Below are 27,360 nucleotides of genomic sequence, written 5' to 3'. Positions count from 1 at the left end.
CCTTTTGCATAATTCTTGGCTTTCTTCTAAACTAGAATCCAAAAGTTACCTTGAACTCTCTCTGCCTTAACTATTAAAGATATTGTTCATCAAATCTTCTCAATAGGCTTAAAGTACATTAACAGATGCCAAGAAAAATTCATTCTTCAGTATACTAGTTACAAGTTATTAACTGGGAAACCTTAGACTATTTTATACACAAAGTGTCCCTTTTGGCACTAAAAGTCTTGAACTGTTAAATATTACCTACTAAATATTGTTAAATATTTACCCACTTCCTTCCTAAAGTAGGAAGCTGTCATAAAGGCATTTTTAATCTTTTTTTTTAAACAACAAAGGTTGAAAATGAAAAACTTTCTACTAACCAAAATTAAACAGAAACCAGATGACCCACATATCCTGATTAAAAACTTAATGGAATAATAGTAATTATTATTACATGCCTTTTATTGTTTATTCTTATGTGCTTATCACTTTCAAGTTTTTTCTGTAATCTTGCATAAAGGCTTTATACTAACACAAATTCACAATGACATTCTGTACAAGGGTACTCATTGTAACGCTGTAATACTGAAAACAATCTTTAGGGGAATAGTTAAATAAATCATAATATATCCACACAATGGAAATTATGCCACCATAAATAAATTAGAAATCAATTTCCAAGATACATTAAATTTTAAAAAGCAAGGTATAAAACAATTTGTATAGTATACTTCCATTTGTAGATCCAATACATCTTTTGTGAAAAAGAATCTTTATATGCCTGAATATAAGTATTTGCTTATGGAGTATAAACATAAAATATCTCTGGAACATAAACAAGAAACTGATCAAACTCTGGGAAGAAAAAGGTAGTTGGATGGCAGTAGTGGAATGAAGTATCTATTTTTAGACATTTTGAATTTTGAACCATGCGAAGGTAAATACCACTAAAGAAATTTAAAATAAATAAATCCATTTGATAAGTACATTGGAAGGTATAGCAGTCCCCGCTTATCCTCAGTTTTGCCTTCTACAGTTTCTCTTACCCCAGTCAACCACAGTCCAAAAATATTAAATGGAAAATTCCAGAAATAATTCATAAGTTTTAAATTACATGCCATTCTGAGTAGCATGGTGTAAGCTTACACTGTCCTGCTCTCTCCAGCCCAAGATGTGAATCATCCCTTTGCCCAGGGTCTCCATGCTGTATCCACTCCCTCCCCATTAGTCACTTAGTATCATCTTGGTGATCAGATGGACTGTCGCCATATTGCCATGCTTGTGCTCAACTCACCTTATTTTACTTAATAATGGCCCCAAAGCACAAGAGTAGTAATGCTGGCAATTCAGATATGCCCAAGAGAAGCTGTAAAGTGCTTCCTTTAAGTGAAAAGGTGAAAGTTCTCAACTTAATAAGGAAAGAAAGAAAAATTATATGTTGAGGTTGCTAAGATCTTACTTTGTAAGAATGCATCTTCTATCTGTGAAACTGTGAAGAAAGAAAAAGTAATTTGTGCACAGTATATATAGGATTCTATATAGCATCCACAGAGGGTCTTGGAATGTATCCTTCATAGATAAGGGGGGACTGCTGTATATAGGCAGATGCATTCTACCATGAAGATGTGGAGAAAGAAAACAAGACTTGGGAGTTGAGTGACTTGCCAAAGGCAATATAACTGGTGGGTTATAGTGTATGGATGCGATCCCAAATCCCTTGACTCCAGGATCAGATCTCCATCCAACACTCTGAAGGGTACCTCCCTCAAAGGATACATGGTACTAAGCTATCTTAAAAGGTAAAGCACATGGTTCCTCCTAGCACCAATAGTCACTTCTGAAATCTTCCTCTAGAGGAGGATGGCCTAAGTATGTATTGGGGAAGAACCCTGAGTAAGAGGTCCTGCCTCAAATCACCCACTTTTCAAGGCTGTGTAAGAACACTGAAGTGGTCATAATATAGAAGGACACATTAATGGTATGGATGTCACACAACCCCATATATTTCTTCCATCCTCAGCTACATACCTGTCCTTTGCAAGCTGGATAAACAAATCAGTTAGGGTATCACAAAGTTACTTCTTAAATCTCTTCTTTCAGCAGAGTTGATATAGTTTATAGCTGGGGAGTCCATTTCTTATGTGAAAATTTTAAGATGTACAGATTTGTACCCTCATCTGAGACCCTTCATTTATATCACTTCTCTTGCTCTGAAAAAGCTTAACTTTTATTTAGGGCCATGTGAAAACAACAACACATATGTCTAGCAGCTGGGGGATGGCTAGATGACTTTTGAGCACCTTTTGCAGCCCTCTTGTCCCACAGACCTAACTGTACCTTTTCTCTGTATTTGCCTCCAAATGGTCCTTAAGATCCAACCTGTTAGAGGGTCCAGTTTCCAAACAAGGGCACCTCCTAAGGAGGGCTCTCCCCTTTATAAGTCTCTTCTCTCCCCCTACAATCAAGTTTCAGATTTAGATTTCAAATAGCGGGGCAAAACATAGGTCAAGAGGATTTTGGTAAGAGATTCACTGTATAACCTGCTAGTATTTTTCTCTCATATTGGGGAGCTGATTTTTTTAAACCTGATCAATGTAGTACTTAAAAGTACTTAAAAAACAACCAATAATGCTTTAAAATATTTTCTTTTCTTTTCAGAATAAACTCAAAGCCGGCAATGCCCTGGCATTTTTGGGTCTTGAGAGAAAACAATTTGAATGACTGAATTTACTACAAAGGCAAACTTTCAAAAGGATATCTCATTTTTGTTTCTAAATATGTATCAACAGGTATCAACAAAATCCTATTTTGAACTATTTTACTCAGAAATGAATGTCCCAAATATCCTAAATTATTCATAATAAAAATGATTTGTAAGTGTTTTCATTCTGAAAAGCAGTACATTATTTCACGTGCAAATAAAAAATGATTTTCCCAGTGCTCTTTTAATTAATCTGGAGAAATACAAAATAAAATGTCATTAATGATTTATATGGAGAAAGATTCATCCTAGAGGACTTAGGTAGGTTGTCCATTTTGAACAAAGATATGTGAATTGGACTCAAATAACCTGTTCCATCTGCCTTTAACACCTACCATTAGCCCAGAACTGGGCTGGGAATGCTTTAGCCTCCACAAAATAAATAACATGAATATAGGATATCCATAACCTCAGGGAGCTTCCAGACCAATTAAGGAAGTAAGAGATGTTCATGGAATAATTACTAAGCTATCAACTTTGAGTGTCAAAGAAGTTTCATTACGCGGAATTCACTTTGGTCTAAAACTGTGGAGCAGATCTTCACAGAGGGTGGAACATGAGAGTCCAGGAGATGAATAAGGAATTTTTAGGGTTAGAGGATGGGAAACAGGAAGGCAAAACTATGGGAACACAGCTGTGGTTTCAGACTGAATGAGACATCCATTTTAAAAGTTTTTGTCTATAAATTTACTCCTACCAGAAGCTCTTTTGATTTTAAAATACCGAGCAGAATGTATAAAGCTAACTATGGAAAGTTAACAGGGCAATACCAGGGTAGCCTTGTTTTACCCATTTCATTTATGGTCCCACTTGGGCTGCTGAAAAGGAACTTGGTCCTGGGATGGGTGATGAAATCTATGGTTCATCTGCCTCTGGCTGAATTCCAAAATCAAGCATGGATTCATTCATTATTTTCCCTTCCATTCATCTAGAAAATCAAGAGTTGAGTATTGACATGTAATTTGTGCTGACCCCTCTCCAGAATAAAGATGAGATCTAATTCTTACTTCACTATGCTCACGCCATTATTTTCACTTTATATAGTTCATTGCCCCACCTCCTTCTCACCCCACCCCCCACCATTTCTTTCTAGGATTTTACCCACCCACCATCTGCTTATTGCTCCAATCTGCCCAAAAAGGAAAACAAAGTTGAACAAAGCAACAACATGAACCATATGTTATTTTTTCCTTCCCCAATCTTTGGGGATAAAGTCCATACCTTTTCAAATATTCTATATTTGAGCACTCTGAATACAGCATTTAATGATTGTTTTATTATAAAAAGTAACCCAATCACTTTATTCAATATCATACACACACATACACATGCAGAGTGAATTGATATATTCATATTCACATGTTTTCTATGTGCCAGGACTATAGGAATGCTCCAGGCACTGGGGGTATAGATGTAAACAAAAAAGATAAAATTCCTTTTCTGACAAAACCTACAATCTGAAGAGTGAGAAACATAAATAAGGTAAGGAAGAAGAAAAAGAGGAATAAAAGGAGGAACAGAAGGAGGAAAGAAGGAAGGAAATTTTTCTTATACTGATAAACATTATGAAGAAATTAAAACGAAAATGTGGTAGTGACTAGGAGAAAGATGGGGGGTAAAATGTTAAATTGTAGAGTCAGAGAAGGCCTCTTTAAAGAGGACTTTCAACTGAGATTTGAATGATAGAACAGTGAAGAAAATGCAAAGGTTCTCAGGCAAGAGACCTCGTGACAAGTTTGTGAGCAAGGAAGGGAGACAGGAGAGGAAGCCAAAAAGTTGGCTAGATCAGTAGATCATGGTCAAGGGTTGAGTTTTTGTTGTTGTTGTTGTTGTTGTTTTTTGAGGCAGAATCTTACCCTGTCACCAGGCTGGAATGCAGTGGCGCGATCTCGGCTCACTGCAACCTCCGACTCCCTGGTTCAAGTGATTCTCCTGCCTCAGCCTCCTGAGTAGCTAGGATTACAGGCACATGCCACCAGGTCCAGATAATTTTTTTTTTTTTTTTTTTTTTTTTTTTTTTGCGACAGAATCTTACCCCGTCACCAGGCTGGAATGCAGTGGCGCAATCTCGGCTCACTGCAACCTCTGACTCCCTGGTTCAAGTGATTCTTCTGCCTCAGCCTCCTGAGTAGCTAGGATTACAGGCACGCGCCACCAGGTCCAGCTAATTTTTTTTTTTAATAGAGTCGGGGTTTCACCCTGTTGGCCAGGATGGTCTCGATCTCCTGACCTCGTGATCCTCCTGCCTCACCCTCTCAAAGTGCTGGGATTACAGGCATGAGCCACCATGCCTGCCCAAGATTTTTATATTGTTTCATAGGAAACCACTGGAGACTTTTTAATAGGTCTGTGACATGCTCGGACTTATGTTACTCTTTTAAAACAAACAAAAAAAAATAGAAGGGTGCAGTGGCTTGCAACAGTAATCCCAACACTTTGAGAGGCTGAGGCAGGAGGATCACTTGAAGCCAGGAGACTGAGACCAGACTGGGCAACACAGCAATCTCTACAAAAAAAAATTTTTTTTTAATTAGCTGGGTGTGGTGGCTCATTCCTGTAATCTCAGCTACTCAGGAGGCTGGGATGGGAGGATGGCTTAAGCCCAGGAGTTCGAGGCTGCAGTGAGCTAGGATCATGCCACTGCACTCCAGCCTGGGTGACAGAGTGAGACCCTGTCTCAGAAAAAAGAGAGGAGAGGAGAGGAGGAAAAAAAGAAAAAAGAAACCCATATACATTAACAGCTTTGTAGAGACCTATTAAAGGGAGTCAAGAAAGGAAGTTGGAGGCTAGGCAAGAAATGATGGTGACTCAGGCACAAATACAAGAATGGGGATCATGAGATATGTTTGTAGGCAGAACCAACAGCATTTAATGATGGACTAAATGTGAGGAAGAGGGAGGAAGGGGAGGAAAGAAATCAAGGCTGACTCCTGGGCATGTGAATGTGAAGTGTGTGTACACATGTGCACACCATGCTTTTGTCAATCAGTCTCCTATATTTGGACATTTAAATAATTCCTAATGTTTTGCAATTATAAATAATACTGCAATAAAATTTGATTCATTTCCCAAATCATACATATGGATAAACTACAACTCTGATTGGATCAAAGATTTAACTCTAAAATATTAAACTATGCAGGTACTAGAAGAAAAGATGAGAGAATTCCTCTTTAATCTGGGTGTAAAGAGGGTTTTCTAACTAGGACTTTCCTGGGCACATACTCCTGGTGACATTTAAGCTTTGAGATGATTAATAGTAGTTAATGGTGTTAAATGCATCCATACTTTAAACATAGGTGCTTTGATTCCCAGGCTTTTCACTTGAACAGCTGGGTAGATTTATTACCATATACCATAATGAGGAAGACTATGGGAGAAACAGTCTTGAGAGGAAAGAGAATCAACAGTTCTGTAGTTGGACTTGTTATATTTCAGATGCCTCTTAGACATTTAAGTAGGAATGTCAAGTAAGCACTTGAGTGTTCTAGTCTGGAGAGTTCAAGAGAGAGGCTAGGGAAAAATCACCAGTGTATAAAAGGTATTTAAAGAAATGAGACTGGATGAAATCACCTGGTGAAAAAGTAGAGTAGAGACGCAAAAGACCCTAGGCCTATTTCCTGGGATTCACTAACACTTAGAAGTTAGATGAAGGCTATACAAAAATTAGCCCGGGCATGGTGGCACGTGCCTGTAATCCCAGCTAATCGGGAAGCTGAGCCAGGAGAATCACTTGAACCCGTGAGGCGGAGGTTGCAGTGAGCCGAGATCGTGCCACTGCACTCCAGCCTGGGTGACAGAGCGAGACTCTGTCTCAAAAAGAAAAAAAAAAAAGTTAGACGAAGGCACCAGCTTTGTGCACAGAAGAGTAGCCAGTGAGGTAGGAGGAAAACCAGGAAAATATACTCAGGAGTCAAGAGCAGACAATGTTTCAAGAAGTCCTAACAGCATTAGGCATACACACACACACACAAAATCAAAGCTACAATACTACGGTATTCAATAGAACCATATGCCTCAGATATAACTCAATCCCTTTATCCCAAAATTTAATTCCACTTCTTACAGTCCTAACCTGATGAATGGCATCACCCAGTCACCTAATCCTTCTCCTTCACCTGTATCAATACACCATTAAATCCAAAAGATTCAACTCATTTTATATCTTTTATTTCTTATCTGTTCTTTCCTCCATATGGCTTCCAACTAAATTCAGGTCTTCATCTCTCAGCAGGATATTGAAATAATCCCTTATTTGTACCCCTGCCCCTTGGCTTAGTCTGGTACAACCCATCTTCTACCTTGGTGCCAGAGAAAAATGTCCAAAGTATGTATTTGATTATATTACTTTCTCTGTTAAAATTCCTCAGGACCTAAAGTGCTGGTTTCTAGGCTTTGGGATTCCATCGCTCAGTAACTCCCCCTTCAAAAAACCGAAAACAAAAAAAAAATATACTGCTATCTCTAACAGAGCACACCTCTCATTTTGAGTTGTGATTCCTATCTGCCTTCTAGACTGGACTTTCTTGAGGGATGACCTAAGTCTTCATTCACTCATGCATTCAACAAAATTTATTCAGGACTTATGATGGGCCAAGAACCATGCTAGATTCTGAGAGTATGAAAAAAGCAAACATGGTTCCTGCCCTCAGTTGTGCTTATAATCTAGTTAGGGAGACATGTATCAAGTAAGCAACAAATCAATAGAAAATTGCTACCACAACAGGAGCTAAGAAGGAAAGGCACATAGTATGTAGAAAGCTTATTATAAAGGATTTGTCCTAGTCAGAGTCGGAGAAAGATTTTTCAGAAAAAAGTTTTGCTTGAGCTAGGATCTGAAAGCAAACAACAGCTAAAACGTAAAAAGGGAAGGGAAGAGTATTCCAGGCAGGAGAAACAGGATAAATGAAAGCCTTGTGTCTGTGTAGGAAAACAGCCATTGTATGGCAAGAGTGACTCCATCTGGAAGGAGACTCGCCATGATAACTGATGTTTGACCACAGCATACCAAGGTGTTCTGCAGCAAGGTCTTTAAGCAATGCCTGTAGCATACATAGCCCTGCATAAAGATGCTTATCTAACCTCCCCAGTAGTCATGAGTTTCAGCAAGAAAGTCTGAGATGTAATCAGCTTGCCATACAAAGGATACTTTCTGGACAGTGAATGCAGGGACCCACCATTGCATGGTTATCCCAGATATCACTTCTGTTTGTAAGAGACTATTAAATATTTCTTTCTGAGAAACTGAATTTGTCAGCCTCTTTCTTCAGCCTCTCACCTTGGGGGTGGGTTTGCACAGACCTGCTCACCACGGAACAGGCAGGAGAGAACACAGCAAGAAAGAAAACCACTGTGGCTGAAGATGACAAAGGAAGACATTCTTGGTAAAAAGTGACAAGCTCATGTGAGGCCATAAGTCAGTTGAGGAATTTTATATGTTGAAAAGCTGTGAGAACTCACAAATGGGAGAAAACATTTGCGAACTACCCGTCTGACAAGGGATTAAGAACCAGAATCTATAACGTGCTCAAACAACTCTACAAGAAAAAAATTTAATAATCTGATTTTGAAATGGGCAAAAGATTTGAATAGACATTTCTCAAAAGAAGACATACAAATGGTAGACAGGCATATGAAAATGTCCTCAGTATCATGGCTCATCAGAGAAATGCAAATCAAAACTATAGTCAGATATCATCTCACCCCAGTAAAAATGGCATTTTTCCAAAAGACAACCAATAACAAATGCTGGCAAGGATGTGGAGAAAAGGGAACTCTTGTCCATTGTTGGTGGGAATGTAAATTAGTACAACCACTATGGACAACAGTTTGGAGGTTCCTCAAAAAACTAAAAATAGAGCTACCATGTGATCTAGTAATCCCACTGCTGGGTACATACCCAAAAGAAAGGAAGACAGTATATCAAAAGGATATCTGCACTCTCATATTTGTTGCAGCTGTGTTCACAATAGCCAAGGTTTGGAAGCAACTTAAGTATTCATCAACAGATGAATGATTAAACAAACTGTGGTACATATATACAATGGAGTACTATTCAGCCATAAAAAAGGATGAGATCCTGTCATTTGCAACAACGATGGAACTGGAGGTCATTGTTAAGTGAAATAAGCCAGGCACAGAAAGACAAACTTTGCATGTTCTCACTTATTTGTGGGAGCAAAAATTAAAATAATTGAATTTACAGACATAAAGAGTAAAAGGATGATTACTAGAGACTGGAGTGGATAATTGGGGAATGGGGATGGCTCATGGGTACCAAAAGTAGTTAGAAAAAATGAATAAGACCTCATATGTGATAGCACAATAGGTGACTATTATAGTCAATAATAATTTAATTATACATTTAAAAATAACTAAAAGTATATAATTGAGTTGTCTGTGACACAAAGGATAAACGCATGAGGGGGATGGATACCCAATTTACCAAGATGTGATTAATATGCATTGCATACCTGTATCAAAATATCTCATGTACCCCATACTATTATGCACCCACAAAAATTAAAAATTAAAAAAAAACAACAAGAGTTGGAAGCAAAGAAGCATGGATTGGAGTCTTACGGTCACAAGCCAAGAAAGGCCTAGAGTCACCAAAAGCTGAAGAGCCTAGAAACAGATTCTCCCCAATAGTCTTCAGAGGGAGCACAGCCCTGCTGTTTTAGTCCAGTTTTCATTGCTCATAGCAGGATACCTGAAACAGTAATTACTTCTTAGAGTTACAGAGGCTGAGAAGTCCCAGGTTGAGGGGCCACATCTGGTGAGGGCCTTCTTACTGGTGGGGACTCTGCAGAATCCAAAGATAGTACAGGGCATCATATGGCAAGGGAGCTGAACGTGCTAGCTCCAGTTTCTTCCTCTTCTTATAAAGCGACCAGTTCCATTACCATGATAACCCATTAATCCATTAACCTATTAATCCATTCATGAGGGCTCTGCCCTCATGACCCAATCACCTCTCAATACTGCCACATTGGGGATTAAATTTCAACATGAGTTTGGGAGAGGACAATCATTCAAACCATAGTCCCTGCCAACACATTGATTTTAGACTTCTGGCCTTTAGAATTGCGAGAGAATAAATTTCTCTTGTTTTAAGTCAAAAAACAATACCAAAAGAAAACAAACAAATAATAACAACAACAACAAAGAAAAGCAATGAGAAGGTTTTTAAGTAGGGGATGGCATTAATTAGAGCTGATTTTTTTTAATCCTGCTCCTGTGGGATAGAATTCAATTTTGAAAAGATTCCTCTGGCAGGCTGCAGGATGACAACAGCTTGCAGGGGAGCTTAAGTGAAATAGCTTGGGCCAAGATGGTGGTAGTGTTGCTGGTGGAGAAACATACGTAATAGACTCCAGAGATAATAAGGGTCAACAGAAAGGCTTTGGTGATGGGTTAGATACGGGAGATAAGGATTAGAGATACCAAAGATGACCCCTGAGTTTCGGACTTGCATAACTGGAAGTAGTGCCATTTTACTACAAGAGGCACAGAGAGAAGACCAGGTTGGAAAGACAGGATTATGAGTTTAGTTTGGGGAAATATTGATTATTAATGCCTTTGAGACATACAAAAGGGAAAGTCGAGTGTGCAGACTTATGCAGTTTGAATTTCCTAGCACATAGTAACATCTCTACTAGCATTCATTGGATAAATAAATAGTAAAATAAAAATAAGTAAACAGGTCTTCCTCCTAAAATGAGCAAAGAAAGGAACTGGAAATCAATCTTCACCGAGTATGTTAGGAATTCATGCAGTTCTGAGTGTAATCCAAATGGCAAGGCCTCACAAATTTGTGACTATCTACAATGACTTGAGTCTTCACTATCCTCGTGAGCCTTTCTTCTTGGCTCACCCGCCTAGTAAGCCCTTCTCCTTGGCTAATAGATGGGTGTCTTCTCCCTGTGTCTTCATATGGTCTTTCCTCTGTACATGTCTACATCATGACTGACTCTTCTTCTAGGACACCAGTCATACTGGATTAGGGCCCACCCTAATGATCTCATTTTAACTTAATTCCCACTTAAAAGAACCTGCATCCAAATATAGTCACATTCTGAGCTACTTGGGGTTAGGACTTTTGGGACACAATTCAGCCCGTAACAAATGCCTTATATATATTCACAAACCAATCTGGCAATGTCCATACCAGGGGTGTAATTTGGTGACAGCAGACATTCTTCTCAGATGCCATTAGCAGCACAAGGTTCTAAGCAAAGGTAAAGAGAATAACCTCCTCAGTACCATATTTGATTGCCTGGCCCTGGAACAATATTGCTTACACAGTGAATCTGCTCACAACCCAGAATCTACAAAAGTCACTCAGGAAAATCACCTTTTCAGTGTTTTCTCTCCTTCCTTATCTACTGCAAGCACTTCTCCAAAAACAACCTTTTTAAAACACTCCCAACACCACCAGATTCCAAAGGAGAAACAACCACTCATAGCCATCCAAGCATCTTTCTCTTTCCCTTGTACAGTACCTTCTCCTATATCCCCTAAAAAGAAAGCCAGTACTGGCTCAGCCTAATTCATATTCCCTGACCAAAAAGCTTAAATCTGTATTCAAGGTAATCACTTTAGATTAACATACCAAGACAAATACCAGCTTTAAATTTGTTTAACTTAAAGAGACCATTATGAAGATTTTCCCAATCAAAATTGAAAAAAGGTAAATTGAAGTTTCCATTTCTGAAAATAAAAAACTGCTCACAACCTAAAAACATTAAAGTTTATTTTTAAAAAGTCAACACAAGCATATGTAAAAGTTCAAACAGATCAAATTCAACCTATGTCTCCCAGTCTACACCCCAGAAGGAACCAATTTTATCTGTTTTGTGTGTGTGTATTCTTGCAAACACAGTCTATGATTATACAAGTATTTACATGTATATATTCCTTTTTCATTTTAAGCAAACAGTAGAATTTGCCCTTTCTGGTACCTTTTAAATACCTTGCAGGGTACTTAATAACTTGGTGGTCATTCCACGTATAAACTGCCTCTTTCTTTTTAATGGGTGGATCCTATGAATGAAAATTACAGATTACATAGATGTACATAATCATCCAGTCCTCAACACATGGACATTCCTGTTTCCAATCTTTTGCAATTATGAACTGTTGCCAAGAATACCCTTGTTACTGGAAAGGGGTCCCAATCCAGACCCCAAGAGAAGGTTCTTGGATCTCACTCAAGAAAGAATTTGAGGTAAATCTATATAAAGTGAAAGCAAGTTTACTAAGAAAGTAAAGGAATAAAGAATGTCTATTCCACAGGCAGAGCAGCCCGGAGGGCTGCTGGTTGCCTATTTGTATGGTTATTTCTTGATTATATGCTAAACAGGAGGTTTATTATTCATGTCTCCCCTTTTTTTAGACCATATCTCCTTTTTTAGACCATGACGTTGCCATGGCATTTGTGAACTGCCATGGTGCCAGTGGGAGTGTCATTTAGCATGCTAATATATTATAATTAGCAAATAATGAGCAGTGAGGATGCCCAGAAGTCACTTTTATCGCCATCTTGGTTTTGGTGGGTTTTAGCTGGCTTCTTTACCACAGACTGTTTTATCAGCAAGGTCTTTATGACCTGTACCTTGTGCTGATCTCCTATCTCATCCTGTGACTTAGAATGTCTAACCTCCTGGGAATGCAGCCCAGTAGGTATCAGCCTTATTTTACCCAGCCCCTACTCATGATGGAGTCACTCTGGTTCAAACGCCTCTGGCACCATTATATATTTGTTCAGCATCTTTTCATATGCCTATTTGCCATCTATATACCTTCTTTGTGAGGTATCGGTTTAGATCTTTTGCCCATTTTTTAATTGGGTTGTTTATTTTCTTATTGCTGAGCTTTAAGAATTCTTTTTTTTTCATTTGCCATCTAATCTTTTAAAAAGTTCTGTGGGAACATAGTAGGTATATATAATTTATGGGGTATGTGAGATATTTTGATACAGGCATGCAATGATGTGAAATAAACACTTCGGGGAGAATGGGATCTCCATCCCCTCAAGCATTTATCCTTTGAGTTATAAACAATCCAATTACATTTTTAAAGTTATTTTAAAATGTATAATTAAGATATACTTGATTATATTCACCCTGTTGTGCTATCAAATAGGTCTCATTCATACTTTCTTTTTTTGTACCCATCAACCATCCCCATATCCCCACAAGTCCCTCTGCCCACCCTTCTCAGCCTCTGGTAACCATCCTTCTACTATGTCCATGAATTCAATTGTTTTGATTCTTAGATCCCACAAATAAGTGAGAATATGCAATCTTTGTCTTTCTGTGCCTGGCTTATTTCACTTTACATAATGACCTCTGGTTCCATCCATGTTGTTGCAAATAACAGGATCTCATTCTTTTTTATGGCTGAATAGTACTTCTTGTGTATATGTACCAGTTTCTTTATCCATTCATCTGTTGATGGATACTTACATTCCAAATCTCAGCTACTGTAAACAGTGCTACCACAAATATGCAAGTGCAGATATCTCTTTGATATACTGATTTCCTTTCTTTTGGGTATATACCTAGCAGGGGGATTCCTGGATCACATGGTAGATCTAGTTTTTTGAGGAACCTCTAAACTGTTGTTCATAGTGGTTGTACTAATTTATATTCCCACCAACAGTGTACAAAGAGTTCCCTTTTCTCCACATCCTCACCAGTATGTGTCATAGCCTGTTTTTTGGATAAAAGCCATTTTAACCGGGGTGAGATGATCTCGTTATACTTTTGATTTGCATTTCTCTGATGATCCATGATACTGAGAACCTTTCCATATGCCTGTCTGCCATTTGTATGTCTTCTTTTGAGAAATGTCTATCCAAATCTTTTACCCATTTTAAAATCAAGTTATTAGATTTTATTTCCTACAGAGTTGTTTGAGCACCTTATAGATTCTGGTTATTAATACATCGTTAGATGGGTAGTTTGCAAATATTTTCTCTCATTCTGTGGGCTGTCTCTTCCCTTTGTTTTGTTTGTTTGTTTGAGACGCAGTCTTGCTCTGTCGCCCAGGCTGCAGTGCAGTGGCGTGATCTCTGCTCACTGCAAGCTCTGCCCCCCAGGTTCATGCCATTCTCCTGCCTCAGCCTCCCGAGTAGCTGGGACTACAGGCACCCGCCACCACGCCCAGCTAATTCTTTTGTATTTTTAGTAGAGATGGGGTTTCACCGTGTTCACCAGGACGGTCTTGATCTCCTGACCACGTGATCCGCCCGCCTCGGCCTCCCAAAGTGCTGGGATTACAGGCATGAGCCACCCTGCCCAGCCCTCTTCCCTTTGTTGATTGTATCCTTTGCTGTGCAGAAACTTTTTAACTTGATGTGATCCTATTTGTCCATTTTCGCTTTGGTTGCCTGTGCTTGTTGGGTATTGCTCAGAAATTTTTGGACAGACCAATGTCCTGGAGATTTTCCCCAATGTTTTCTTGTAGTAGTTTCATAGTTTAAGGTCTTAAAGTCTTTAATCCATTTTTATTTTTTTATAGGACAAGAGATAAAGGCCTAATTTCATTCTTTTGCATACTGACATCCAGTTTTCCCAGCACCATTTATTGAAGAGACTGTCTTTTCTCTAGTGTATGTTCTTGGCACCTTTGTTACAAATGAGTTCACTGTAGGTGTGTGGATTTGTTTCTGGGTTCTCTATTCTGTTTTGTTGGTCTATGTATCTGTTTTTATGTGAGTACCATGCTGTTTTGGTGCTGAAAGCTCTGTAGTATAATTTGAAGTCAGGTAATGTGATTCTTCCAGGTTTGTTCTTTTTGCTTAGGATAGTTTTGGCTATTCTGGGTCTTCTGTTACTCCATATAAATTATAGGATTGTTTTTTCTATTTCTGTGTAGAATGTCATTGATGTTTTGAAAGGGATTGCACTGAATCTGTAGATTGCTTTGGGTAATATGGACATTTTAACAATATTGATTCTTCCAACTCATGAACATGGAATTTTTTCCATTTTTTGTGTCATCTTCAATTTCTTTCATCAGTGTTTTATAGTTTTCATTATAGAGATATTTTGCTTCTTTGGTTAATTCCTAGGTACCTAATTTTATGTGTAGATATTGTAAATGGGATTACTTTTCAATTTCTTTTTCACATTGTTCACTGTTGGCATATAGGAATGTTACTGATTTTTGTGTGTTGATTTTGTATCCTGCAACTTTACTGAATTTGTTGATCAGTTCTAATAGTTTTCCTTTGGAGTCTTCAGGTTTTTCCAAATATAAGATCATATCATCTACAAACAAGGATAATTTGACTTCTTCCTTTCCAATTTGGATGCCCTTTATACCTTTCTCTCGTCTGCTTTAGCTAGGACTTCCAGTACTAGGTTGAATAACAGTGGTGACAATGGGCATCCTTGTTGAGTTCCAGATCTTAGAGGAAAAGCTTTGTTTTTTTCCTATTCAGTATGATACTAGTTGTGGGACTGTCATATATGGCTTTTATTATGTTGAGGTAAGCTCCTTCTATCCCGTTTTTTTACGGCTTTTATCACGAAGGGATGTCAAATTCTATCAAATACTTTTTCGGCATCAATTGAAATGGTATGGTTTCCAGTCTTCATTCTGTTGATATGATGTATCACGCTGATTTATTTGCAACCATCCTTGCATCCTAGGGATAAATCCCCTTTGATCATGATGAATGATCTCTCTAATGTATTGTTGAATTCAGTTTGCTGATATTTTATTGAGGATTTTTGCATCAACATTCATCAGAGATATTGGCCTGTAGTTTTCTCTTTTCAATGTGTCTTTGGTTTTAGAATCAGGGTAATACTGGCCTTGTAGAATGAGTTTCGAAGTACTCTCTCTTCCTCTATTTCAGAATGGTTTGTGTAGTATTGGTGTTAGTTCTCCTTCAAATGTTTAGTAAATTTAGCAGTTAGGCCATCTTAAGAGTTCTTTATCAGAGGTATGTTTTGCAAATATTTCTTCCTTGTATTTCATTCTCTTAACAGTGTCTTTCACAGAACGGAGGTTTTAATTTTTTTAATTTTAAGTTTTGAGATGGAGTTTCACTCTTTGTTGCCCAGGCTGGAGTGCAGTGGCACGATCTCGGCTCACTGCAACCTCCGCATCCCGGGTTCAAGCAATTCTCCTATCTCAGCCTCCTGAGTAGCTGGGATTATAGGCGCCTGCCACCATGTCCAGCTAATTTTTTTTTTTTTTTTTTTTTTTTGAGATGGAGTCTCCCTCTGTCGCCCAGGCTGGAGTGCAGTGACACGATCTTGGCTCACTGCAACCTCCACCTCCTGGGTTCAAGCGATTCTCCTACCTCAGCCTCCCCAAGTAGCTGGGACTACAGGCATGCGACACCACGCCCAGCTAACTTTTTTTGTATTTTTAGTAGAGACAAGGTTTCACCATGTTGGCCAGGCTGGTCTCCAAATCTTGACCTCAGGTGATCTGCCCGCCTCAGCCTCCCAAAGTGCTGGGATTACAGGCATGAGTCACTGCGCCTGGCCATAGGTTTTTAATTTTAATGAAGTCCAACTTACCAGTTTTTTCTTTCATGGATTGTACTTTTGGTGTTGCATCTAAAACCTCATTGCCAAACACAAGGTCAACTATATTTTTTCCTATGTTATCTTCCAGAAGTTTTACAGTTTTGCATTTTACATTTAGGTCTGCAGCCCACTTTTAGTTAAATTTTGTGGAAGGTATAAGGTCTGCATGTAGATTTTTTTTTTTTTAATGTGGCTTTCCGGTTGTTCTAGCGCCATTTGTTAAAAAGACTATTATTGCTCCATTGACTTGCCTTTGTTCCTTTGTCAAAGGTCAGTTGACCATTTATGGGTGGGCTCTCTATTCTGTTCCATTGATCTATGTGTCTATTCTTTCTCAAATACCACACCGTCTTGATTACTGTAGCTTGATGTTAGGTAATGTCAGTGCAACTTCTTTGGTATTGTGTTGGTTATTCTGGGTTTTTTGCCTTTACATAGAAGTTTTAGAATCAATTTGTCAATATATGCAAAATCACTTGCTGAAATTTTGGTTGGGATTGCACTGAATTTGTAGATCAACCTGGGAAGAATTGACATCTAAATTGATTCTTCTAATCTATGAACTCAGAATAGCTTTCTGTTATTTAATCTTTTTTTATTTTTTCCATTAGAGTTTTATTATAGTTTTCTGCATATAGATCCTGTACATATTTCAGATCCATATCTTTTTTTTTTTTTTTTTTTGGAGATAGAATCTTGCTCTATCACCCAGGCTGGAGTGCAGTGGAGTGATCTCGGCTCACTGCAACCTCTGCCTCCTGGGTCCAAGCAATTCTCGTGCCCCAGCCTCCCAAGAAGCTGGGATTACAGGCATGCACCACCGCACCCAGCTAATTTTTGTATTTTTAGTAGAGACAAGGTTTCCCCATGTTGGCCAGGCTGGTATTGAACTCCTGGCCTCAAGCAATCTCCCACCTTGGCCTCCCAAAGTGCTGGGACTATAGGTGTGAACCACTGCGCCCTGCCTAGATCCATATCTAAGTACAGGTTGAGTATCCCTAAATCTGAGAATCAGAAACACTCCAAAACCCAAAACTTCAAGCCCCGACATGACATTCAAAGGAAATGTTCATTGGCGCATTTCAGATTTAGAATTTTTGGATTAGGATGCTCAATGGCTAAGTTTATAATTCAAATATTTCAAAACCTAAAAAAATCTGAAATCCAAAACACATCTGGTCTCAAGCATTTCAGATACGTGATACTCAACCTGTATTACTTTGGGAGACAGTACTATTGTAAATGGCATTTTTAAATTATAAATTCCAATTGTTCATTGCTGGTGTATAGGAAAACTGACTTTTGTATTCAACCTTATATCCTAAAATTTTACAGAAGAAGTTTTATTTCTTCCTTCCCAATATGTATATACTTTTAATTTACTTTTCTTGTTAGCTAGAACACCCAGTACCACGTTGAAAAGACTGGTGACAGGGGACATGCTTGCCTTGTGTCAGACTTTAGGTGGAAAGAATGTAGTTTCTCACAATAGAAACAATCTATTGTTAGCTGCAGAATTTTTGTAGATGCTCTTTATCAAGTTGAGGAAGTTCTCCTTTATTCCCAGTTTGCTGAGTTATCATGAATGGATGTTGAGGATGGGCACTTCTTTTATTTGTGTGTGTGTGTGACAGGATCTCACTCTGTCACCCAGGCTGGGGTGCAACCTCACCTCTCAGGTTGAAGCGATACTCCCAAGGAGCTAGGACTACAGACGCCACCACATCCAGCTAATTTTTTTAAAAACTTTTGTAGAGGTGGGGTCTCATTATGTTGCCCAGGCTGGTCTAGAACACTTTGGCCTCCCAAAGTGCTGGGATTACAGCCGGGAAACACTGCACCTGGCCAAGGGTTTGCACTTTTAAAATGCTGCTTTAAATCAATCTATCCCAGAAATTGTAAGCAACATAAAACGTAAAGCAAGGGAAGTGAGTATGAAATAGCAACTGTTACAAAAACTGCCTACTATAATCAATATTCTTGTGCAATGCAGTATGCTGAGCGTGGGAGCCCCAAAACAATCACTTGCCTCCATGGTCTTTGGCAAATAGATATTACTTTATTTTTTATTTTTGAGACAAGGTCTTGCACTATCGCCCAAGCTGGGGTGCAGCAGCGAGATCTAGCTCACCGCAGCCTCCACCTCCTGGGCTCAAGCCATCCTCCCACTTCAGCCTCGGGAGTAGCTGGGACTACAGGCGCGCCACCAAACCTGGCTAATTTTTGTATTTTTGGTAGAGACGGGGTATCGCCATGTTGCCCTTGCCCTCGAACTCCTGACCTCAAGTGATCGGCCCACTGGACCTCCCCAAGCGCTGAGATTACAGGCGTGAGCCACCGTGCCCGGCCTCCAAATAGTTAAGACTTTAAACTTAGAAACCCTATTCACAACACAAACTCCGAGTGAAGCTCAGTGGCATTTTCTTACAGGAAGAAATACAGGAGTTAATCAACAGGTATGTGGGATGTTCCCACATCAAATCCTAAAGATAAAATTTTAACTCAGTTCCTCCTGCACTATCTGATTCTCCCCAACCTTGTCTCGCAGAAACCACAGCGCAGCCTGAAAACACGCCCCGTCTAGATTCAACACCTCATTTAGAAATTCAATTTCTCGTTGCTAGTTGGATAGCGTTTGCCAAGTAATTTGAAAAAATAAAAATAAACCAAGTGGTCTGGGATTTAAACAAGATAATGTAGGGTGAAAAAAGCACTCAGGTGCGGACAGCCATGGAGCGTGACTTCCTGTGCACTCTTTCCCCGCCAGCTCAACGCCAGAGCCGCGCGCTAGGCGGAGACTGTTGGTGGCGGAGGCCGGAGTCGCACGCCTACGAGACTGCGCGGACCCGCCCGAAAGGAAAATGGAAGTAGTGGCGTGAGGCTGCGACAGTGAAGGCTATTTTTCTCTTTTTAAAGGGCCGCTAGACCTCCCGTATAAAGGAAGCGCCCGACGGGCCTCGAAGTACACGCCCAGGCCCCCATAGCGCAGCCGCCCGACCGCCTCTCTCCACACCGGCCAGAGTCCACCCTCTCCCACTTTCCCCTCCCCTCCCCGCCCCTTCCCTCCCCACCCCTTCGCCCTGCCAACCCTAGACCCGGCATGCGCTGCGCCGACCTTTTCCTTCCGAGCCGACCCCCCCACCTTCGGCGCCTCCCAATGACAAGCGGCGCGGAGCATTGTGGTCCCGTGCGCAAGAGCGAGGCCGAGGGCAGAAAAAGAAAGCAAAAGACTAGGGCGAGTCGGTAGAGCGGGCCCCGCGCATGCGCAAGGGCGGAGGCGGTGGTGAAAAAGGGTGGTGCGTGGTCTACGGCGAGCGGAGTGGGGCGGGGTCGCGCGCCTTGGCGGGGAGTCCGCGAGCCAGGAGGGGCGGGGGGTGAATGAAGGAGCGGGCGGAGGAGGAAGTGTCATGGCGTCGGGCCGTGGAGCTTCTTCTCGCTGGTTCTTTACTCGGGAACAGCTGGAGAACACGCCGAGCCGCCGCTGCGGAGTGGAGGCGGATAAAGAGCTCTCGTGCCGCCAGCAGGCGGCCAACCTCATCCAGGAGATGGGACAGCGTCTCAATGTGTATCCTTTTCTGTTCGCCGCCGCTCACGCCCTGTTTCCCTTGCCCGGTCGCCGGGCCTGGTGCCCCGCGAACATGGCGCCGCCGGCCTCGGCCTTCGCTGGGCCTCGGCGCCGCGGTCAGGGAAGTAATGTTCCGGCTCGGGCAGTCGCGAGGGGCCAGCAGAGGAAGGGAGGAGGAGATAGGACCCCAGGAATGCGGGCCAGGAGCCTGCGTTGTGTAATCTGTTTGGGGCAGCGCGTGGTGGTGGCGGCGGGGGTTGGGAGTGTGGCTCAGGCGAAAGAGGAATTTTAGGGATTATTGCAGAAAAGGGGCGGCTCCCTGGACTTGTCCTTGACCCCGAAGGGTTTGAGAGGTAGGAGGGTTAGCGATGCTGAAAGGCCTAAGTGTTTGCCGCAGCCTTTCCCGGCTCTCGTCGCCGGCTTGATGGCGGTTCTCTTCTACCTTGGGAGCGCACTGGAGGTCTTTATGTTCTTGGCGTGGTTTTGTATGGGTGTGTGCGCGCGCGTTTCAACTGTTTCATTTTGAGTTTAGTCAGTCGTAGCCATTGATAAATAGTTCCAGGGCCCTCAGCGCTGTTAGAGTGAAAAGATCAGCAGTTCTTATTCCCATTTATTTGGCGTCAAGCCTATTCTCTTCCTGCCGCCCCACCCCCCGCGGGCATTTATTTCTTTATTTCCAGTTTGGGGTTTGGATTTGAATGGGAGGTATTGGAAAAGAACCTGGGAATTTTCCATCAAAATTGTTCTGGGAATGAGATCTTGCTTTTGTCAGATATTTCCTAAATATTACGTTCCAGCTCTCAGCTTACGATAAACACTGCGATTGTTTATATGCACAGGTTTTATATGCACCATTCTTTCACCAAATTCAACAAAAATGTAAGTACTAGTTTGTTGTCTGTTTTTACTGTCCGCAAATTTGAGGGTAAATCGATACGCAGAAAAAAAGTTGGTCATTGCGTTGTTGGATTTAGTGTTCTGAATTAACGGTAAACGTATATCACGTGATAAATATTTTGCTTCAAATGCGGGGTTTTTGTGTTTTTAAAATTTATGATGAATTAAACTGCAAGGCACTGTTAAGCTCTGCCAGGCCTTTTAAGCTAAAAAAGAAAAACATTTATTTCTTTACAGAGTTATTACATAGGTTTTCTTCATTTAAATTCTATACTTAACATTTGAATAATTTCAGTAGTGATGTACAGTGGAATTGGGCAAGCCTGGTCGTTCTGTGATACATCTTAATTATGTTGGACTCATTGTTTAAAAGACTGTCAATTGAGATTAAATTAATTATGACATTCTTTTGAAAGAGCTATTTAGTAGAAATAATTCATTTCTTCATTTGCTAACCTAGTAATTTCTTAAGATGTCAACGTTTCTGTTTATCACGTTAGCATCAGTTGTCTCCTAAAATTTTGGGTGATTCAAACGTCCACTCTTGCTTCAGATATAGTACGTCAGGAGTATGTTTATGTATTATTAGTAAAATTTACACCTGAATATTAAGGTATATAACCTGTAAACCTTGACAAATAGAGTAATGGCATTTTGTTGAAATGTTAATTTCATTTATGAAAGATACGAGTTTGGTGTATGTTGAGTAACACGCATACTGTGTTGTGTGTGTTAAAGAAAATTGCATATTGTTTAGAAATGTTTAACTCTGCTTTAATTCTATCTTTATTTGTTACTTTTTATCATAGTTATTTTTAGAATATTATTCTGAAAGGTATGTGTAGAAAAATGGACCAAAGAAGACTTTCTGCTATTTGTGGATAGTCATTAGGACTTATTTGCTAAGAAAACAATCCTAGTAAAGATCCTCAGAATATTATTTTTGAAATGGAAGGAAAGGCTACATGGTTTAGATTGAGTCCTACCTTAATCTCTTCGGATCCTATTTCATTTATCAGTTTGGCATACAGGTTTATCTTGGACCACATGTATTTTAATATACATTTTGATCTCTTGAAGACTTCTTCTATTTCTTTTTTAAATCTGCATAATTCTTGCTCTGTTGCTTCTAGTTTCCTAGTTATTTCTTGTGCATAACATTTAGGTCAGTGATAGTGTTATGGAAGAGAAAGGAAGCCATTGGTGATAACATTTAGATTAAGGGAATTCAATTTTTATATAAATTGTCTCCAAAGGCAGTAGTGAACTAATGAATGTTAATATAAATTTGGCGTTCCTTACGTAACCCTGGATAATAATGGTAGAAATTACAAATCAAAATAGTTCTGACTATTCTTTATATGGCTACAGATGTCCCATTTGCCGAATCAGGCATACTTTTGTACTTCCAATAAATGATCTAGCCACAAGTCTTCACTTCTTTTATTTATTAATTTTTTTTTTATTTTTTTGAGACAGAGTCTCACTCTGTCACCCAAGCTGGAGTACAGTGGCGCTGTCACAGCTCACCACAACCTCTGCCTCCCTGGTTCAAGCTATTCACCTGCCTCAGCCTCCCGAGTAGCTGGGACTACAGGTGTGTGCCACCACTCCCGGCTAATTTTTGTATTTTTAGTAGAGAGGGGGTTTCACCATGTTGGCCAGGCCGGTCTTGAGCTCCTGACCTCAGGTGATCCGTCCGCCTCGGCCTCCCAAAGTGCTGGAATTACAGGCACGAACCACCGTGCCCGGCCATCTTCACTTCTTTGTTTTGAGCCCTCCTTATAATTTGTCTTTATGGCGTGGTTGGCGTGCTTTGCAACAAATACCCTGCTTAAAGCCAGAATTCACAACTTTAGATTGTCATTTGCATTCTAGCTTTCACTATTTTACTTAAATGTTTTCCTTCAATAAAAAGGCCAAGGTATTAATTTTTTATTACCTTCTTTAATGTCTTATTGTGTATGAAGGTAAACTTCAGCATTTTTACGTAGAGTCAGTAATAATTGAAATCTGTTCATATCTGTTTTGAGAAATATTATTATACCCTTCATATCTGTTGTCTTTTTTTACCTTTGCTATTATAATATCAAAAGTGGTTTTTATATTTGTGTCAGTGCACTTGCATCAATTGCACCGCCTCACTTTTATCTTTCTTCCCCCCTGTTCTTTTAGGGCAAAGGGGGTGGTCTGAAATTGAATGTGAGTCGCTTTTAAATTTGTATTATTGCACACCAGTGGGAAATTTTTTTCTATATACTGAAATGTCATGGTAAACTTTAAAAAGCGTGAATCTTCACCAGAGTAAACTGAACACCGTTCAGCAAATTAAACCCTATGAAATAACAAGCTTAAATAAGTTAAGATGCTAGTGACAAACTATATCTAGTCTTATAGTAAATATTAATAACATCCATTAACTGTGTGAAAATATTTTTAAATGTTCAGGTGACTTAATTATATTTTCCCACATTGACATATTAAAAGTTTTAAAACCCCCAAAAGTAATGTGCTGCTGTATTAATATTTAAGAATTAAATCAGTATCAGCATGTTTTGGTGACCCAGAAATGGTCTCTTATCATTGAGTTCTTTTGTCAGTTACTCAGAGTTGAATAGCTGTCAGCAGTAAATGACTTTTATATGTAGCCTAATTAGATAAATCTACACTTTGTTCACTAGATGCAATGAGGTTCATGTAATTGGAATTAATAAAGAATGGCCTTGCTGGATCAAGCTCAAAAATAAATTTAGTAAAGTGTAAAAGCCCTGGAGCCAAAAGTGATGCCAAGGTATATACTGAGGGAAAGCACCCACCCCCCAAGTCACACTTAAGTAGATATTGACCCAGCTTCTCTTACAAACTCCTAATTTGGTCTTTTGTGATGCATTTTTTTCTTATACCAGTTCCAGGTCTCTTAAGATTAGGTTGTAAAGAGCACACCCTTTTCTAAGTATTTTTGTTGGTCATGGTCTGTTCTCATAGCACATCTCCAATTTATTTGATCTTTTCCATCTTCTCTTAGTTCCATGGCCTCTTTCTTGAGCTCTAGCAATCAGAACTCCATGTATAATATGCAAGATTTAAAGCTATTGTAGGGCCTGGCATGGTAGCTAATGCCTGTAATCCTGGCACTTTGGGATGCTGAAGTGGGCGGATCCCTTGAGGTCAGGAGTTCAAGACCAGCCTGGCCAATATGATGAAACCCCATCTCTACTAAAAATATAAAAATTAGCTGGGTGTGGTGACACGTGCCTGTAATCCCAGCTACTGGGGAGGCTAAGGCAGGAGAATCACTTGAACCTGAGAGGTGGAGGTTGCAGTGAGCCGAGATCACATCACTGCACTCCAACCTGGGCAACAGAGTGAGACTCTGTCTCAAAAAACAATAATAATAATAATAAAAATAAATAAATTTTGCTTTTTCTCCTGTTCGTTTCAATTCATTGTTATACTCTGGTCATGTTTTACAGGAGTCAAATCAGCATGTGTTTCATTGTGAAGTCTAATCAGGTGTTTATAGCTTACTTCTCTTTCTGCCTTTTAGTTTAATAAAGCAATAATTAATCCAACAATAATCTTATGCCCAAGATCCATTAGCATTACTTGGAAATACTGCAGTGCTGTCCAGTAGAACTTTCTGCATAGCACAAGTTTTGTGTATCTGTGCTCTTCAATGTAATAGGTACTAACCTGTAAATTTGAGACGATTAGCCTAGATGATTTTTAAATTCCTTTTAAACTATAAATTACCTGGTTGAAATTTTATTAAGATCTCACTATGCCAGGCACTTTATATTTGTCTTGTTTTCTCAGGTAAAGTATTCTCCTAAGGAAGCAGACACAGTTACCAAGTGACTTGTCTGAAATTAAAACTATTACGTGGCTGGGATTTGAACCCAAGTCCTTTGCTTAATCCCAAACTGTAGTTCTCACTTTTTCCTGTTCTAGTATATTTCAGAAGTAGAGCACAGTAGCAATTTATGCCAGTGATTTGTAAGATTTATAAAGTAAACAATGAAAAAACCTCAGATTTTTATTTGCCTGCCTCATTGCACTAAATCCAATGAGGTCCTCTTTATAAGTCCCAAATTCCTCTTTTTCAACTATACATCAGTGTTAGCATTTATGCATTGTGTATCACTGTTTTTCCTTAGGGTGCTTTCTCTTTGCTTTCATGTGACTGTGCTCTGTCAGGTTTTAAGACTCAGCTGAAGTTGCTACTCTTTCATAAAGCATTCCCCAGATAACTCTCTTTTCCATTTGTGAATTTATCTCTCTGATCTTACGTTTGAATCTTACTCACATCCAGTTGTATTCCATCTATTTGGGAGTTTATAGTGCTGTAGTGTAACTGTACATATATGAGATGAGTGTTTTCTTTTTAATTGTAAAATATATAAAACCACCAAACAAATGTATAGTAGATTATTATAAAACAACCTTGTAATCACCAACCAAGTCAAGAAATAGAACTTTGCCAACTACCCCGGAATGTCTCCATGTGCTCAACTCAGTGTCGATCCCCTCCCTCCAAAAGTAACCAGTATTCTTTTTTATTTTTTTGAGATAGGAGTCTGGTCTTGTCACCCAGGCTGGAGTGCAGTGGTGCAATCTCGGCTCACTGCAACCTCCGCCTCCTGAGTTCAAGTGAATCTCCTGCCTTAGCCTCCTGGGTAGCTGGGATTACAGGCATGCACCACCATGCCCGGCTAATTTTTGTATTTTTAGTAGAGACGGGTTTTCACCATGTTGGTCAGGCTGGTCTCAAACTCCTGACCTTGTGATTCCCCCCACCTCGACCTCCCAAAGTGCTGGGATTACAGGCGTTAGCCACCTCGCCCGGCCCCAGTATTCTTACTCTAATCACTTTCTTTATAGTTTTAGCACCCAACTCTCCATTCCCAAATACCATAGACCTTGCTCATTATTAAAAATTTGGTAAGTCTTTGAAGTCTCTCAGTATGCATGTGTCCCCTCCATCTTTTTATGTCACCTAAGTTGTAGCTGTTGAAGGACCTTAGAGTGTGTGACCTGTAGAGTTTCCAACTGTCTGAATTTTGCTGATTGTATACTCATGGTGCAGTTTACTGTGTTCCTTTTTTCTTGCATTCCTGGAAAAATTGATGATTAGATCCAGAAACTTAATCAGACTCCTGTTAGATCCCTTAGGCAAGGCTATAGATGGTGTTAATGTTCTTTGGTCAGAAGGTCTAAAGTCTGGTTGTCTCTCTTTGTAGTGTTAGTGGCTGCTGATATTCAATGCCTGGGTCCTTTCATTCATTGGTGATACTCTAATTCTGTCATTTCTTTCTTACAAATTGGTATTTTTGTATTGGAATTCTTGATTCATCTCCTATATGGACACCCAGTGGTACGTATCATATAGGATAATTACTGGATTTTTGCCCTTTTTGTGATATAATTCACATACTGTACATTTCACCCATTGAAAGTATGATTCCGTGGGGTTTGTGGGTTTTTTTAAGAATATTCACAGAGGTGTGCATCAATTTTTAGAAGTCTTCACTACACCAAAAAGAAACCCCCAACCCACAGTCATTTCTCCCTATTCTTCCCCCAGCCTATTAATAGACATTTCATTAATGGAATCCTACAGTATGTTGTCCTTTGTGACTGACTTCTTTCACTTACCGTGTTTTCAAGGCTCATCTATGTTGTTGTATTTATCAGTAGGTTGTTTACTTTTCTTGCTGTACTACCCATTATTCCACTGTATGGCTAGACCACATTATATATATGTTCATCAGTTGGTGGGCATTCGGATTGTTAGCCACTTTTTGGCTAATATGAATAGTGCTGTTAAGAACATTTGTGTACAAGTTTTTGTGTAGACTTGTGTTTTTGGTTTCTCTTGGGCTTATACCCAGGAGTAGAATTGCTGGATCATATGGTAACTCTAGATTCCAATAATATTGGAAACTTGGATAGCTGCCTTTTTTTTTTTTTTTTTTTTTTTTGAGACTAGGTCTCCCTCTGACACCCGAGCTGGAGTGCAGTGGCACAATCATGGCTCACTGCAGCCTCAACCTCCTGGGTTCAAGTGATTCCCCCACCTTAGCCTCCCAAGTAGCTGGAATTACAGGCACGTGCCACCACACAGTTAATTTTTTTAATTTTTTATAGAGACAGGGGTCTCACCGTGTTGCCCAGGCCGTTCTTAAACCCCTGGACTCAAGCAGTCCTCCTGCCTCAGCCTCCCAACACTCAGCCTAAAGCAGCTCTTTCCAGTGTGATTTGTCACTTTAAGCACCACTCTTCTAGTCTTTTCTTACAGTCTTTGTGTGAACTGAATACTCTTCGGTTACTCATTTTTGTGAGATATTAGCTTTCCTGAACTTCAAAAAGGTGATGTACCTTCGAGTGCTTTAATAATTTCACAGAGCTCCCTTTTCTGTTATTTTGTATAATGTTCAGAAGTGTAGCAGCTTACTTTCTGGGAGTTTCTGGCCCTCTTCCCCTCCACATTTTTAGTTTCTCTTTTCCCTTCTTCCTATCTTGCTGATTGTGCTTTTCCTCCCAATGGTTTCTCTTCAAACTGGAGTCTTGGAAGAGAACCTTGGAAGATCAATTTCAAA

At 39.8% G+C, this 27,360-nt stretch overlaps 2 protein-coding genes and 1 long non-coding RNA gene across 7 annotated transcripts in view; 2 read left to right on the top strand and 1 right to left on the bottom strand.

Moving 5' to 3' along the window:
* Positions 1-2,880, top strand: part of ACMSD (aminocarboxymuconate semialdehyde decarboxylase) — a 61,142-nt gene extending 58,262 nt beyond the window's left edge. Inside the window, exon 10 of one of the 2 annotated variants that reach the window (XM_057301407.2) lies at positions 2,644-2,880. In XM_057301407.2, coding sequence (XP_057157390.1) covers positions 2,644-2,706 — 63 coding nt within the window. In that variant the 3' untranslated portion in view covers positions 2,707-2,880. The remainder of the gene's footprint in view (positions 1-2,643) is intronic. The other variant, XM_055108549.2, reaches the window with a different exon arrangement.
* The window catches only part of LOC112439085 (uncharacterized), a 54,019-nt gene extending 34,470 nt beyond the window's left edge, over positions 1-19,549 (bottom strand). For all 3 annotated transcript variants that reach the window (XR_008624486.2, XR_008624487.2, XR_010109341.1), the window contains exon 1: positions 19,415-19,549. This is a non-coding gene — a long non-coding RNA (uncharacterized LOC112439085). The remainder of the gene's footprint in view (positions 1-19,414) is intronic.
* A 125-nt stretch (positions 19,550-19,674) lies between these two features.
* CCNT2 (cyclin T2) overlaps positions 19,675-27,360 on the top strand; it is a 38,180-nt gene continuing 30,494 nt past the window's right edge. For both annotated transcript variants that reach the window (XM_008976382.6, XM_003822803.7), the window contains exons 1-2: positions 19,675-19,864; positions 20,662-20,743. In XM_008976382.6, coding sequence (XP_008974630.1) covers positions 19,707-19,864; positions 20,662-20,743 — 240 coding nt within the window. In that variant the 5' untranslated portion in view covers positions 19,675-19,706. The remainder of the gene's footprint in view (positions 19,865-20,661; positions 20,744-27,360) is intronic.

Source organism: Pan paniscus, chromosome 13, assembly GCF_029289425.2.
Source record: "Pan paniscus chromosome 13, NHGRI_mPanPan1-v2.0_pri, whole genome shotgun sequence".
In the NCBI taxonomy this organism is placed as follows: domain Eukaryota; kingdom Metazoa; phylum Chordata; class Mammalia; order Primates; family Hominidae; genus Pan; species Pan paniscus.
The sequence above is the reverse complement of the archived record's forward strand: the minus strand, read 5'-3'. Positions and strand labels throughout refer to the sequence as shown.